At 35.1% G+C, this 16,460-nt stretch overlaps 1 protein-coding gene across 1 annotated transcript in view; it reads right to left on the reverse strand.

Annotated features, from left to right (window-relative positions):
• The window catches only part of ASCC3 (activating signal cointegrator 1 complex subunit 3), a 251,664-nt gene that overhangs the window by 128,583 nt on the left and 106,621 nt on the right, over nucleotides 1-16,460 (reverse strand). The window contains exon 14 of the mRNA XM_066547531.1: nucleotides 467-601. Coding sequence (XP_066403628.1) covers nucleotides 467-601 — 135 coding nt within the window. The remainder of the gene's footprint in view (nucleotides 1-466; nucleotides 602-16,460) is intronic.

Raw genomic sequence — 16,460 nt, forward strand, 5'->3', positions numbered from 1 at the left:
AATTGTGGAAAGAGAAAGAACCTTATTTTTCATGGGATCTTAAAAAGACACTGCTAAATCTAATCTTTGGACTTCACTTGATATCACCAAATATAAATGCCACACACAGCACAGAATTAAGGATTGTTATGGAAATGTTCTTTCAGCAGATATAATGGCATATTCCTTGAAACTGGTGGTTCAGAGACTTCCTTAGCTGCAAACATGAAAGTTATTGTCAAGTAGTGCAAGCTGCATGAAACACAATTATAAGCTTTATCTTAACAAACTGAAAATAAAAAGACTTTGCTCTTCCTTTACTATTACTCCTGCTCCCCTATTCAATTCAGCAACCTCATATGGCTTTTCAAAGCAAAATCTTCCCAGAAGCTCAAAAATGCTGCATCTATTCCCATGCTGGGACTGTTTTGTAAAAAAATATCAATTCCAAGACTGAAAAGACTACCAGTGTAAATTATTCACTTACCTGTTTTTCAGCTTGCCCATATTCTGACCCTTGGGGTGACAAGAAGTGACAAATATGACCATTGTTTTTTGCTTTTTCTCGAAGAGCCATAGCAGTTCGTACTGTAGCATTTCTAGCATGAACAAACACCATCACCTTTAGACAGAAAGAAACAGGACCAGTGAGAAATAATAAAAAAGGTTTAATCAAATAATGAAAACTCTTTAATTACAAAATACTGCCCATGGGAATGACAAAAACTAGTAAATACATGACATACTGATGAAAACTAACGTAATTCAAAGGCAATTAAAGGATGATCCTGCCTACATTGTTATTTAATATTTTCAAAGAGCTTTTGAGGAGATTGTATTTTTAAAAAATTTTTAAGTCCTTAAAAATAGAGAACAATTGTTGGCCATACAGCACTAAGATTAACATTGATGTAAAGAGTTGTGTTATTTGACACATCCTAAATGATCTGGAAACAAATGCTGGGCTAATAAACATTCTGATGCTACAACTTGGCTATGTGAGAAAAGAACAACCAATCGAACAGAAGAGAACTACTCTGCAATGCTCACAGTTAAAAGCACACAAGAATATTACCACTGTTAACAGCAGGACCACTAATGGAATATTCAAAAGCCATGAAAACACTAATCAAACTGTTTGAGAGAAATATTTTTACTTTTTTTTTTCATGCTGTTGAGAATGTCAAGAGATCTCAAAAAAGAGTTGGAGTCTTTTACCTAAAAACAAGTAAAATATTCTTTCTTTCTTTCTTTCTGATTAGTGCCTGCCATAATGTATGTCTAGAAACAACCCTGTGGGCTTTAGAAACCTTGATACTCAGAGGCACTCAGTATAGATGCTTCAAGAACTGGAATGGGACAGATGGATTGGGACCACATTGAGTTCCCTTTCTCTTCTGCCTATTATACTCAATAAATTTCAATAAATTCATCAGGTGTAAACAAAAAAACCCGCACATGTTTCTGCTTTTATCTAGCAGAGGCTTGGAATAAAACTTCAGTTATGATTTCTAAAGCTTCTGCCTACATGTATGACAAACTGACACCATAGCAATCATTCATTCAGTAAGACCTTAGTATGCAGACAATAACTAAGAAACAAGCATTGTGCAACTGTCCTCTACCCTAAGCCTTTCTACAGTTCTTATAGACACTTAATTTTTAGGTGTGCAGCACTCTTCTTTGACATTTATCTCCCCCTGATTTAATAATGTACAGCTGGATTCGTTGGCTTTTACGTGTTAAATGATGACATATCAACACCTGAAAAAATTTAAAGTGATTGCAAAATTGTTGACTAAAAAGCCAGAACTTTTCAGACAGACAACAATCTCTGTACATCTTGTTACATCTTGTAATCTCTGTACATCACAACATGTTTTTAAAGAACCAGCCCTAGCTAAAAATTGACATATAACACCTTGTTGGATGTTTTTTTCCCCAATGAAGTCAGTAAACATTCAAATATACTGTAAGACAGCAATATAGTCTTAGGAGGGTAAATTTAGCCTGTCCTAACTGTGTCAGAGAATATTATATTTCAGTGGCAAAATCTCTGTGCATTACATTATGCAAATAAGTTAGGAAAAGTAATTTAGAATAGAGAGAAGTGGTTCCACAGTTACAAGCTGTGTAATTAGATCTGTACTTTGCAGTTCAAAGCCAGCTCTGGTGTATACAGCCCTAGTGCTGAAAGCGTCTGCTGCTGCTCTCCTGAAACCAAAGCTTTTAAATAATAAAAAATATACATTAAAGGAGAAAGCAAATGTCTCTAGCTAGATTACCTCCTCAAAATTTTTGCAAAGTATAAATCAAATCAAACCTTTTACTGAAGACTTTGTTTAAAATTCACAGCAGGAAGTGCTTGCATTCCCCAAAGAGTTGCATATTCCAGGTTTTAATCTTTACGAAAGATGTTAGTGCATCACCAAAGTGCAGAGAAGTGTGCTATTATTACTAAAAATGTATAATCAGGTACTTGAAATACCTTGAAATTCATTTCTTTTGCCTTGGACAGCCAAGATGCTTGGATTAACTTTTCCTACGGGAAAATACATATCTCAAACTGACATTCTCTATGATAGCCTTAAAATGTTGCATCATTTTTCTGGGGAAACATGCTGACTCTTTCACTTATCTTTCCATCTTCCTATTAAAAGTGCTGGTCACTTGAATGCTTGAGTTCAGCAATTCCCTTACTGAGCACCTCTCCTCGATGAGAGAAGGCCTGGGTTTTGCCAGCCACTTTGCCTCATACCTTTCAAAGAAACTAAGACTAAAGAATGAATTTATTTATTTCAATGCTGTTATTAACTATGTGGTAAAGAAACAAGCATCTATATTTTAGCCTCAAGACACTGCTTGGCTTCACACAGCTAAATCCTTATAACATGTTCTTTTATGTGGTTCTTGATCTGGGTATTACTTCTGCTGAAAATGAACAATTAGGGATATTGATCAACAGATTAATCTGTCCATCTTCTGCCTTGAGGTCAGCATGAAAACTCCTCCAAGTATTTTACAAAACTCAATTCCTAAAAAAGTTTCAATGCTTTTCCCCAAGGACTGCTAATGACATTTATTTATGATAAAAACATTTCCCTCCATATCATTAAATAGAACCACCTTACAGACTAAGTAAAACTCTAACATGTAGCCTAATTCTAAAGATTAATAAAACTTTTTTCTCCCATGCTGTGATTTCTCCCTAACTGCCAAGATACAGTTCAAAATTGCAATGCCCAACATTTACAGAATGAAAGTATATTACATCCAAAATATACATGAAAACAACACACAGAGCTCACTAATGGCTCTTGATCAAAAATGATGCTGAATCAGGATATCTTAGGGTACCAGATCTAACTGATAGCATAGCACTGTATGAATGTGATTTCCCATTTCTCTCACCAAATCCAGTAACTCATGAAGAACTATCCAGAACTAATAACTAAGAAAACAGCAATAAATAAGAAATTCATAAGTTGACCTATAACAATCTTAAAAATTTTAACTTAGAAATCTTATTTTTGCTTTAGCAGATTTTTGTATTTTGCATCTTAAAGTCCTTCTGCACATTAAACAACACCATGGGAATGGAAGGAGCTGAACAGGCTGTCACTTACTAAGGCAACAAGAGAATTTGAATTTACTTTCTAATTATTTTAATTAATGTTAGTACATCTTGTATTTAAAAGAAATATTGATATAATTTGCATGTGTACTAAGATCTTTTACTACAGAAAACTGAAGGATTACTAAGCTGCCTACAAACTAGTGCTAATGAGACATTTTTTATTTCCTTCCTTGTCTACAAAAAAATCACAATTTAAAGGCAGACTGCATTTACTCATCACATAACATTAAATAATGTGGATTGGAATATATGAATTTTCATTCCAGGTTGAGAAGTCAAAAAAAATTAAAGAGAAACATTTAGGAAACTGTGCTGTGAACAAAGCTGCACAATACCATACAATATTTTAACAGAAAATATTAATTAATAACAAAGAAATATATAATGTTTCATCAGCTAATCAAAACAGTAAGGTGATATATTTTGAAGTCTTGATAGGTTGCCATTAATCACTCTCTAAATTTTGATTTATTCACTCAAATAAATGACTTCTGATCATCCCTGTTAAAACAAAACCTAGGATTTTTTCAAAACACTATATAATCTCATAAAAATCTATTTATCATCACTATTTATCTAACTACCTTTCTATTTTGATACACTAGGTTTTAAGGGGTAATTACTTCACTGTGCAGATATTTTTACTATTGCATTGTGCACTTATTTATTTATCTGCAATAATAGTACTGTTCACACATGTACCCTATAATTTCAATTTCTGTATTTTTTTAGTGTGGAAATTTTTTAAATGTATATTTACTTAAAATGTGACTATCCTAGTGAATGCTTTATTGCACAGTCCCATCTAATTTTTTTATTGTTTATGAATCACAGAATTTTTTGAGTTGGAAGAGAACTACAAGGATTATCAAAGTCCTCCTCCTGGCTTGGCACAGGACAACCCCAAGAATCCCACCATGTGCCCAAGAGCATTGTCCAAATTCCTTTTGAATTCTGTCAGGCTGGTGCTGTGACCATTTCCCTGGGGAGCCTCTTCCAGTGCCCAAGCACGCTCTGGGTGAAAAATCTTTTTCTAATGTCCAACCTAAACCTCCCCCAGCTCATCTTCATGCCATTCATGAGACTCTGTAAAGGGTTCTGGTAGGGACATTATATTGGAAGTTTATTTTCTTCCTATTGGCCCTTCTTTCATTTTGCGTTGTGTGTTTTACATCTATCCATAAAAAAAATGCTCTATTACACAAATTTTGAAATACTATCATATTTCTTATTCTTAATTTTTATTTCTCTTACAGTAAGGGTATGACTAAGGATAAGTTTTTGTTATGATCTTTCCCATTTGCCCCAGGGACTCTGAAATTCCTAGGCAAATCTTACTAGCAAGACCAAGGCAAAGAGGACATTGAATAGCTCGGTGTTACAGATGTTTTATGTCACAAGCTTTGCTGCCCCATTCAGTCAAGAGCCATAATTTTCCTTAGCTGCCTTCCTGCTGCTGCTGCTGCTGTACTTGTGGAAGCCCTCTTGCTGCCCTTCACACAACTTGCCAGATTCACTTTCAAACAGAGTTTGGCTTTCCTAATCCTATTTCTGCATGCTTGGACAGTGGTTTTATATTACTCCTGGGTCTTCTGTCCCTGCTTTACCCTCCCTTATGTTTGTCAGGAGTTTCTTTCTCATCCATACTTGCCTTGGGCCATTTGCTTGATTTCCTGTACATCAGGATGGACTGTTCTTGAGCTTGGAAGATCTGATACCTGAAAATCCCCTAGCTATTCCAGACCACCTGTCATAGGATCCTTTCAAGATTTCTCAAAAGGACAAAGTGTTCTCATGCAGCCCAGGACATGCAGCTTTTTTTGCCTTGTTCCCTCCATTAAAATCTTGAACTCTACCATCTCATGGTCACTGCAGCCAAAACATTTCCCAGCATTCAGATCCCCAACCTGCCTTTCCCTTTTTGTAAATACAAGGTACAGCACAGCATCAACCTTCACCAGCTCCTCAATCATCTGTGTTGGGAAATTGTCATCAACACACTCCAGAAAGTTACTGGATTGCTTTTGCTCTGCTGTGCCATCTCTCTAGCAGACATTGCAGTGGTAAAGTCTCCCCAGAAGACCAGGGACTAAAAGCATGAGGCTTCTTCTAGTTGTCTGAAGAAGGCCTCATTTACTTTATTCCTGAGCAGTGTCTGTAGTAAAATCAACATTGCTTATGTCTATCTACTGGCTAATCCTCCTCCTGAATTCTGGCTCATCATTCATCCCTAGGCAGAGCTCCAGGTATCCCTCTGTGCTCTCACACACAAGCTTCTTGCTGCCCTAACCTTGACCTTGCTCAAGATTCTGTTTCCATCCATTGCAGCACGCAGTCATGTGAGGCCCCACATCACATCTCTGATCTCAATAACATCTTAGCTCAGCAATTAGGGATGCAAATCCCTAATTTCTCCCTTTTGTTCCATAGCAATACACAGGCATTTCAGAGAGGCACTCAGCTATGCCCATGTAAAATGTGACATTGCATCCTCTGCCACTATGTAAAACTGAAAGTTATGGGGGTTTGCTGTCATTTCCAGGCTATGGATATATGGATGTATTTCAAGGCTATGCATAAAACAGTTGTGGACTTTAAGTCACACTAAGCCTCTAGCATTAAAATAGGAAACTCCCATGACATCAAACTTTTACATTGGAGAACAGCCAGTGTTCACACAGCAGCACTTATGGGAGGATGATTCAATTAAAAATTACTTGCCCACATGTAACTTGACAACTCTGCCTTTAAACAACAGTTATATACATTTTGCACTAAAGAAAACCTGTTTCAGAACACTATAATAGGATCTGTGCTATCTTCCATTTGTAGCGCTAGCCAAATATATCACAAACTGCAGAGGAAAAATGAATAGAGTGAAAATTAAAGCAGAGGGTGAATTAAAAATAAGACAAACAAACAATACTTTACTGACTTCTACAGGTAGTAGAAATTATTCTGAATTTTAATTGACAGGATAGAAATAGAAATAGCAATAACTATTCTTGTATAGAAAATTAAGCAAGAATAGCTAGTCTATTACTATGCAAATATGTGTCATTAGGCAGTTAACAATTGCATTTTTGCAGATGCCAATGGACTTGAATGACAATTATTATTCAAAATTATAAGCAGCTTTTCACTGTATCTTTTTTTAGAAAAACAAGATCATGCAATAATTTGTTTCAAGCATTTCCCTTTGTCCTGTTTTGACACTAACTATTTTGACTTTGTATAACAAAATATGTTTCTGTGGTATAAAAAACTATATTTTCAACAAATATCACTCTAGATTAAGAGTTGTCATGTTCACCATGTCTCTTCTTATGTTTTCAAACCTATACTCACATGTGTAACATTCATAATATGCAAAAATGACCCAGGAGTCAGTAGTCATAAGCAGATTCTATTCAGCTTCAATAAAGGAAAGGAACATAGAAGATACTGAAGAAATCTTTATATCTATTCCTGTTACTTGTACTTAAGCAAAAACAATTAAGAAAGTTGCCATGTTGCCAGTTGCCACCTCTATCTTCTGGTTTTGGTAACATAAACCTACTAAACAAATAAAAGAACATGACTAAAAGTCATGATTTCTAATTTATTTTTTATCAGCACTGATTTAAAGATAGACCTTTATCCAGAATTTTGCTCCTAATCAACAGGTTTTCTATATCATCAGAAAAATAAAGAACTGCTTTCAAGGACAAGCAGTGTTTTTCACATGAAACTGTTAAGTTATGAAGAACTTAAATGAAGCATTTATTGTTAATGGTAATAAACTGTGCTTGAACAAATTGAATGTTGCTCCTAAACCCACATGCTACATACCCAGTCCTACTCAAAATATCCTAGCCTAAATAGGAGTATCATAAATACCTCATGATTAAAAGGCATGCAATTATCCAAATGTAATATATTCTGGAATCACCTTTTTAGTAGCCACAAACAAAACTCTCAACTCCACAGAATTACATAAATGAGAAACTTCATAGTCTGGAAAGTGATTAGAAGTATAAAGGAAATTTCCTGATGCAACTTAGTGAAAATTTATTTACCATCCTCATGGATTCCTCAAAATGCTTTATTTTCTACAGCAACCTATGTTTCTGTGTATTTCTAATTGAAACCCACCAATGACATTACCATTGGATTCTCAGGTTATTACACCTGTTAAAAGACTGTGACAGGCATAAGGTCTTGGTGGACAGTAGCTGCCTTGGTAATAATTTACAGATGTTTTGGCAGAAAATCATTTTATTTACATAGTTGATACTATGATGATAAATTAAGCATCGAGATCCATTTCTTTCAGAGCTACAGGGCAATAATTTTCAAAAGCTTTGAACCACTGACAATGCTTAATGTATCTTTTGGAGTATCATTTAACCTTGCAATTGAATTCTTACAGAAAAATAATGTGCAGCTGACAGAAATGCACAGACTTAACTTCCCACAATCTTCTAGACTGCTAATGGTCTGCAGTGTCATATCTGAAAAACAGCTTTTAACACAGAGCTACTAAAACTCATCATATATGGCTGCAAGATTGGTCAACCTGCCTTTGCCACACTTGCATGCAGTAAACTCATCTGCAACTCAACACTTAGGTCATCCACAAGAGGCCAACTGGCTCAGGATGCAACTATCAATTACTTAATTTAAATAAAATTTTAGGCTATGAGAAGTTGCTCATCTGGAATTAAATTTGATTTTATTTTTTGTTTTAATGATTCAATGCAAATTCATAATATCAGAAGAAGAATAATTCTAAACAGTAGACCTTGCTACCTCAGATAGCTGTAATTACCAATACCAACAACACTGTGTAGCTGTGCAGGACTGCAGACATAAACTGGACACCTCATGTGCTCATAATTAACAAGAAAATATTAAATTGGTGTTTCTGGTCTACATAAATTCATTGTGAACACCTGAGTACACATATACAGACAAACTGTTTTATAAATACAAGCATATATGCAAAAATTAGCATACTGCATAGAAACATTGCACATAAACATTTAGAAGGCTCCCTAATTGAAGAATTATGGGGTTTTATACACATAACTTGTTATGGCATCCATTTCCAGCAATTTCCTCAGTGGTTCATAAAGGCAGCTGACAAGGTATATGTTGAAAGTCAAATGAATTTGGCCAGAAAATATAGAGAAAAATAATACATACATATCATTTGACAATAATACGAAACATCTGGTATAAAGCACTTTTTGAAATGCACAGCACATCAATATACTATTTTCAATTAAAGTAAGAAACAAAATTTCATTTAAACAGGCAGAAATTATATTAACTATAATATCCTTAAAGTTGAAAAGGCAGTTATTGTGGAAATGAAGAGCATAAATAAATGATGAAGAGGCAGAACATAAAAATAGTGCACCATCACTGAATTACTTTGTGATTTTGTTAAAGAAACCACATGTAGAAATGGGCTCTAATTGTGCAAAAACCGCAATAGAAAATGATCCAAAACCTCAATTCTTCATTTAATCAGCTGACAGGGAAATAACATTTAAAATCAGTCATAATTTAGTTATCCTGCCAGGTCACTTTACCTTCTGTATTTGTCTATTTTTATTCATACATATGCACACATATAAATGTAGAAGCAATATATACACACATATATATGCAAATAAGCTGCACCAGATGATGAAAGAGAAACAATCTGTGCAGATACAGAGGTACAAAAACTCAGGCTGAAATAAACTCTTTAAGCTCAAAAATGAAAATCTAGAAAAAAAAACCCAATCTAGATGAAGAATACATGTTAATAAACTCCGTAAATTCTCAGACTTATTTGTCCAAAGCATGCTATAAACACTATTTCACCAAGGAAAAAAATACTAGGACAAGCTTAATTCTCAAGGTACTAAGTCCCAGAAAGACCTCTGAAGAAAATAATGTTTTATTAAATCTTATCTCAAGACATGGCTATAAAAGCATTGTCAACAGCTCCAGTAACTAAGCTTATTAAACTTTTATCTTCACATGGCTTCTGCAGCCAAATAACAGCTGGAAAACTGATAATAAAGAAATTTAATCCATCATTTTTACAGATGAAATTAATACCTGTCAAATTCACTGCTGACAATTTAATATAATAGATTTAAATTAACTACTCTGTTTCTTTTTTATTATAAGATAGCTCAGAAAAACAAGATGACACTTCTAAGTACTGCAAAGTTCAAGTCAATTGTTGTGCATAGAGAACAATTACAGATGAAGTGAATGCTTTATGTGCAATATGCATCACAGAACCAGTTCTGAGTACATAAGTTTGAGTACAATTTGTTTCTGACCTGAGACAACAAAAATCCTGATTTGAAAGAGTAAACTATTAAAAATCTGTGCAAGGTGACACATAGAAATTATTCCAAAACTTTAAAAAAAATTATTGCACCTCAAAATTATTTCTATTGAACTAAACGCGGACCAGTAGTGTAAGACAACATTTTAATTAAGAACATAAATTCTAATTAATAAAACAATCTTGATCTCCAGACATAGTAACTGCATAGTAACCACCCAATGCACAGAGTAATTAAAAATGTTACAACTATACATGGCTCTATTGTGCACATTCATTTAATTTTAAAAGATAGAAGATAAAAGCTCATGACAGGTAAATTAGATGCAGTTGAGACAATATTGCAAAAGCAGAAGAGAACTGAGTCCAGCCAAACCTAAAAAACTAGCTCAAATGAGAAGAGTAAAAGCTCAGAAACTATCAATGTACTTCAAAAAGTTTTTGTCTTCAAAAGGTTAAAAAACCTGAACAAAAATAAGCACAAAATGGGCAGTTCGAAATCACCACTCACAGTGCCTCAACAAGAACAGATGGTTTGCATAAAGCTGTCCATTGTTACTTTTCATCCACATTTTTCATCCCAGTAGCAGGATTTCTAGTATGTTAATTCAAAAAAGGGTTGTTATATCTCTACTGGCTTGCAGTTATTAGCTTTAGTTAAGTGGAGTTGTTGCTAATTTTGTACAATTACTACTACTGCATTCCCTTTGGGATCTTGTGTTGAGGCTTTCAATATCATACAGCATTTCAAAAATCCAAGTTCTTTGCAACAGACAATTTGACATCTTTCCCCACTAGAAAAGCTGTTCCTTGTATAGTGAAACCACTTGTAAAGCCATGATGTCTCCTCAGCATTTATGTACTGACACCCTGAACCTCAAGGTACTTATGTACTGACACCTTGAACCATAAACAGCTAGGGAATGAGAACCTCAGAAAGGTGTCAGAGCTCCTACAGTACAGCCAGTTTTTGTTATGAACTGAAAACACCAAGCTCAGTGAGAAAATGAACTTTCAAGGAATTACAGAAAAAGCTGAGCCAGAAGGCACAGTCATGGATCGTCGAATTCAGCTCCTGGAGTTTCCCTGAGTACCAGAGCTAGTGAAAGAAAAGATATTGTCATGTCAGACTTACACAAAAAAGTCCCCAAAGTAATGGGAAAACAGGAATTATGGTCTTAAAAAGAAAAAGAGGCTTCAGAAGATAAGAGAAAGTCAAAGGCACTCCAAGTTAAAAACTGTCATAAACAGACAAAATGGCAAAGGAGCAAAGTGCATTGGATATGGAACCAGGACTGAAACTTAGATACCTGTGACTGAAGAGGAGTAACAGAGTACTGAAAGTCAGCAAAGAAAGCCATACAGGAGAATAAGGTGTGCAGAGAAAATCTAAGAGACCTGCTGAAACAACACCAAGGGCAAAGAAAACACAGGACTTCTTTTGAAGGTTTAAGTAGTATCAAAGAGAATCATAAGAAAAAAAATAACAAGAAAATGGAAAAATAAAAGAGGTGCATAGTCTGAGGAGAGTGGTGAAAGAAGAGTTTTATGACTGCAATTTGAGGAAGAACCTCCTTCAAAAGCTTTCAAGGACTTCAGCAACAACTCTTCTAATTGATAATACAAGAAATTTTTGGGATTTTTTGCTTGACAGAATTTCAGACCAAAAAAAAAGAAAGAAAAAAAGAAAAAAGATAGCAATGAATAAAGTTCTGACAAACTCATAACAGCAAAAATATTTAAGAGGTGATGGGGGCAATGTGAGAAATGTGAGATCATCTCCTGGTAACCAAGGAGCTAATGAGATAAACCAGCAATAGCTCGGTAACAGGAAGAGACATAATGGATATGAATTTATGAGTCAAACTGAAAAATAGTTAACTCCCTAGGATACTAACTTAAACAACTTAAATAACTGAACCTTGACAAAGAGAGCAGCAGTTCAATATATTAGATAAAGGAATTTAACATGAAATCAAAATTCATACATGATACGTTTTAGAGGAATACCCAAAATCTTAAACATACTATGTTATTTCTCAAAACTCCTAAAAATGTCTCAAATTTCTCAAATCATAACATGACAAGGGTGTCATGTTATTGTCATAAATTGTTGATAAATACAGTATGACATGTATTGTCCTAAACTGTTATTGGAAGGAAAAGACTAAAAGCAGAAGAATGTGGAGAAGGATGGTAGATTCACTCAAGTGACCTTGCAGCTGTGATTGCCTAGGCCTGCAGATTAACAGTATGGGAAATCTTATATATTATGTTTTCTGCTGTTTTTCCTCTGTTTTGAGAAGTAGAATATCTGTGTTGAGATGGCATAGGTGTTCACAGAGACTTGGAGGCACTCTCATGGACAAGCCTGAGATTGCTGTCCTGAGAGAGAGATCAAAGCTCAGAAATCATAAAAAGCACATGAGGATCACAGCAGGGTGGTACAATAAGTGGAAGAGGGGTGCAAACAGCAGCCCCAGTGCCCATCAGAAGGGCTGAGCCTGGCAGTGCCTGTGCTGCCCCTCCTGTGTCGCTGCTGCCCAGGTGCTGCTTCAGCATCCTCCAGTTAGCGAGGTAATGAAAAAAATTAACTCTTCACATTTCAGCCTGGGTTTGTGCTTGTTCTGGCCACCTGCCTGTTTCAACACACACCCAGCCAGAAATGCAATGTTTCAGTTTATTATAAAAATTATGCTGGCAAGTGCACTCTTCAGTCACTGTCTTTGCTGATCTCATGAGGTTCTCCACAGGCTGTCTCAGAAAGGTGCCACTTGCACCCCTGATCTTGTTGCCATTAGATGCCCTTCTCACAGGGCTGTAAAATGTGAATTTTTTCAGCTTTGTATCTGAAATAATTCTTTTGGTTGATGTGGTCCACTACTGGTGACTGTCTGAAATAATACAGCTGTAATAACACTGAGGGAATGATAATTTTCAGTCCCCTAGCCTTCACCTAGATTTAAGTGAAGAGCATCCTGGAAGAGAAAAGCTGGAAAAATACTCCACCTGCAACTGAGCATGGAGTCATATTTTCTGACAAAGGGTGCACAATTTTTTTCTTTCTTAATTTAAAGTACCTTTGGTTTATTAAGAGGTAGAAATAAAACTCGACAGTGCAAATTAGTCCAGGAATATCTAATATATTTTTAGATTATATCAGAACATAGATAATTTAAAGTATGACATGAAAACAAATATTCACCAACTAATATCAAGCATGGAAGGACAGTCCTAGAAGGACAGTCCTTTTTCTCACTTAAAGCTGTCTTAGGAGGTAGGATCTGCCAGAGAAAACTTCCAACAGATTTCTATACTGTTAGCAATCCTTCCAAATGAGCACACTGATTTGAAAGTACTTGGAAACCTTTGGGACATTTTCTGATCTTTTTTAGTCACAACAGGAAGTTTCTGTAACAAAAACCCCAGAAAAGCCAGTAGGGCAAGCCATTTATCAAACTTCCTCAAGTTAAACAAGAGGAGAATTGTGCTATAAGACAAATGTTATTGTTTCAGTTGCATTTGGTAATTCAAAGTGAAGCCTACAAATGAGATATCTCATTAGTTTGAGCAGATGGATCAAAATTAAAGACTGAATCACCAATTCTTAATTTCCCAGTAGCCAGGAAGAGCTGGAAGTCTTGCAGAGGATGAATGTTGGAAAATCAACATAAAAAGCTTCTCTCCATCTGTCAAAACACATGCCTATAGAATGCAACTACTCCTACCAACCTCAGCCTTAAAAAATGAAAATACACATATATCTAATAAAAACACATGGACATGTAACTCTAGCCAAACATCACACTACAATATGACAGTGACACATCAGCATGAATTCCATAAGAGTAAATTATTCAGTTCTGCTATGATAGAATTCTTGGAGAATGAACAGAACAATAGATAAACAGTGCTGAATTTAATTCATTAAGACATTACAAAGACTGGTCAAGAATCTTAAAAGACACAACATTGTGAAAACTTGATGGCCACAGGAAAATCTACATTAACTCAAGCAACTTTAGTGAAGGAAAGTGCTTTTCTCTGTTTCTGGTGTTTCCTTCTTGCATTTGAGAATAAAACAGAACAGAAGTTTTAGGCTCTCTGGAGCATTGCTAATGAGATCTGTGTCTGTCATACGTTATTGCCTGAATAGGTATAAAATCTCATCCGTGTCCTGAATGTCATACAGACACACAACACCTATGGAAATTTCTTCCTAAATATATGGGGGGAAGTGATGAAAATATCCTTTTAAGAAATATATTTAGAAGCAACCACAGCTTTGTTAAAAACCATATGAAGTTTGTACATATATAATGTTAATAAATACAAGTTTTTCAGATAATATAAGCTAAGAAAGGTAACAGAGCATGATGATAACAGCCTATGGTGACTGTGGACACAAGCTAGAAAATCAAAGGGCATTCTCAAAATTGTGAAAAGACACTGAAGAAAACCTTTCTAATGTAGTATTAATCATATTTGCTCACAATATTCATCTTCCACTATGGGGTAGGCATCTCAATGTAAATATATCTACATGACCTTTTTTTTGTTTCCACTTTTTAAACATCTGCAGTTGGTCTAATGATTAGATAGATCATTTGTCATAGCAGACTCATTAAATGGAAAACTTAAATTTTTCATCTGGTACAGTACTACATATTATAATTAGACAATGAGCTGATGTGCTTGATTCTGCATGGTCAAAGCCTGTATACTGGCACTTGCATTTAATTAATCTCAGGTTATTATATTTTGTTTAATAAATATCAAGACCAATATGAATTAAAGAGTCCCAAGAGAAGTCCAGTGTAACTGGTTGCTATTTACATGTTCTAAATGAGAGCTCTGCAACACAGCAGAATGAACACTTTGAAACAAAGAAAATTTACAACCATATGAATGAAATTAACCAAAGTGGTCTGAAATCAAACCAGCATTTATATAGCAAGAGAAACCACACTTCTGCTTTGTCCAAAATTACACTTATATGGCTCTGTTGGTTTGAAATACAATTTTCAGAAACTGAGATCAGCAACAGTGTCCTTTGCTGAAACTGTAACATTAAGGAGACTACAATTCTCTTCACCTGTTAAAACTGCAGCTCATGCCTTAAAACAAAACAGTCATGCATTCAGCTGCTAGCACAAAAATCAAAACTATTCTCAAGAAAAGCTACAAAAACATCTCCTACTAGAATTGAACAACTTACTGTATTTGAATCTTTTCAAATAACATCATATATGTTTGCAGTCACTTTTTTCCTCAGTGTGAAGAAAAGAGAGGGGAAGAAAGGTGCAGTAAATATGCCAAAATGGCATACAGACTCCCTGCTGGGAATCCAAGATACATTACTTCGATACTACTGATTTAAAGACTCTGCCACTTGCACTTCAGCAAGTGAAAATAAACAAAATCAAAACAAGAAATGAAAGATAAGAAACTAAATGCACTTCAGTGTTAGGAATATGGTAATGTTTTTGCATAATCGACAAGGAGGAGAACCCGACCAAAAGTTCCCTTGGTGCTGCTAAAAAATTTAATTAACAGTCTTCACTCAGGAAAATAACAATATTTCCATAAGTAATCTTCATGAAAGTTTTCTGAATGTAACAACAATAACTGATACCAACAAGAGGAGATAAGTGAAGAAGAAGAATGGAGTTAAAGCAAGGCAGTGGGACAGGAGGACGAGAAGGCTGCTGCTGAAGTATTTTTTCCCTTCCCAAGTCATAAAACAATTGTTCATCTTTCAAAAAACACAAGGAATTTTTTTGTGAAAACCAAAAAAAATGTGCACTTCTTACTGCAACTGTACAGGATAGACTTTCCTTCTTTTATATAAATGTTATTTACTGAAAAGACCCCTCAAGCATCATAGAGCACTAGCATTTGTTCTTGCTTTGAAGAGGTGCCATACCTGCTTTATGTGCAAAGTTCTAACAAAAAAGAGACATTGTGTGGGAGTAATTTAGGACCACAATCATACCAGAATGAGAAACTATTCAGGCAAATGAGTTAGGCCCATATTCTTAGTTGAGGGGAATGTCAGACTTGAAAATTCAGTGCAGAAACCTCTATTGTAAGGAAAAATGAAGGATTACTTCCTTTAAAAAGAAAACAAAACACAAACCCCAGGATATTTCAAATGACTTATGCTGAGCCCTTACACACCATGTCTTGAACACTGAGCAATTCTCATCTCTCATCTCTAACACAAAAGACAAGAATTTGAAAGATATAGGAAAGGCTAAGAAGAATTATTAAGTGCTCCATTTTCGATTTTTTTATTCTTAAAGTATACCCGTTGTAAGGTCTCTAAAGTACTGACCTAAATTGCCTTGTAATTTAAAAAAAAGAGACATAAATACACATTAATTACTTTACAGATATATAAAGAACTGGGAATTTTGACCTCTGTTAGAAGCTAACACTATTTAGTCAGTTTACATTTTCTTGCATGCTGTTTCTATGAAGTGTTTGTAGGGTTAGAGGCTACCTCTG

This window comes from Molothrus aeneus, chromosome 3 (assembly GCF_037042795.1).
Source record: "Molothrus aeneus isolate 106 chromosome 3, BPBGC_Maene_1.0, whole genome shotgun sequence".
NCBI classification, from domain to species: domain Eukaryota; kingdom Metazoa; phylum Chordata; class Aves; order Passeriformes; family Icteridae; genus Molothrus; species Molothrus aeneus.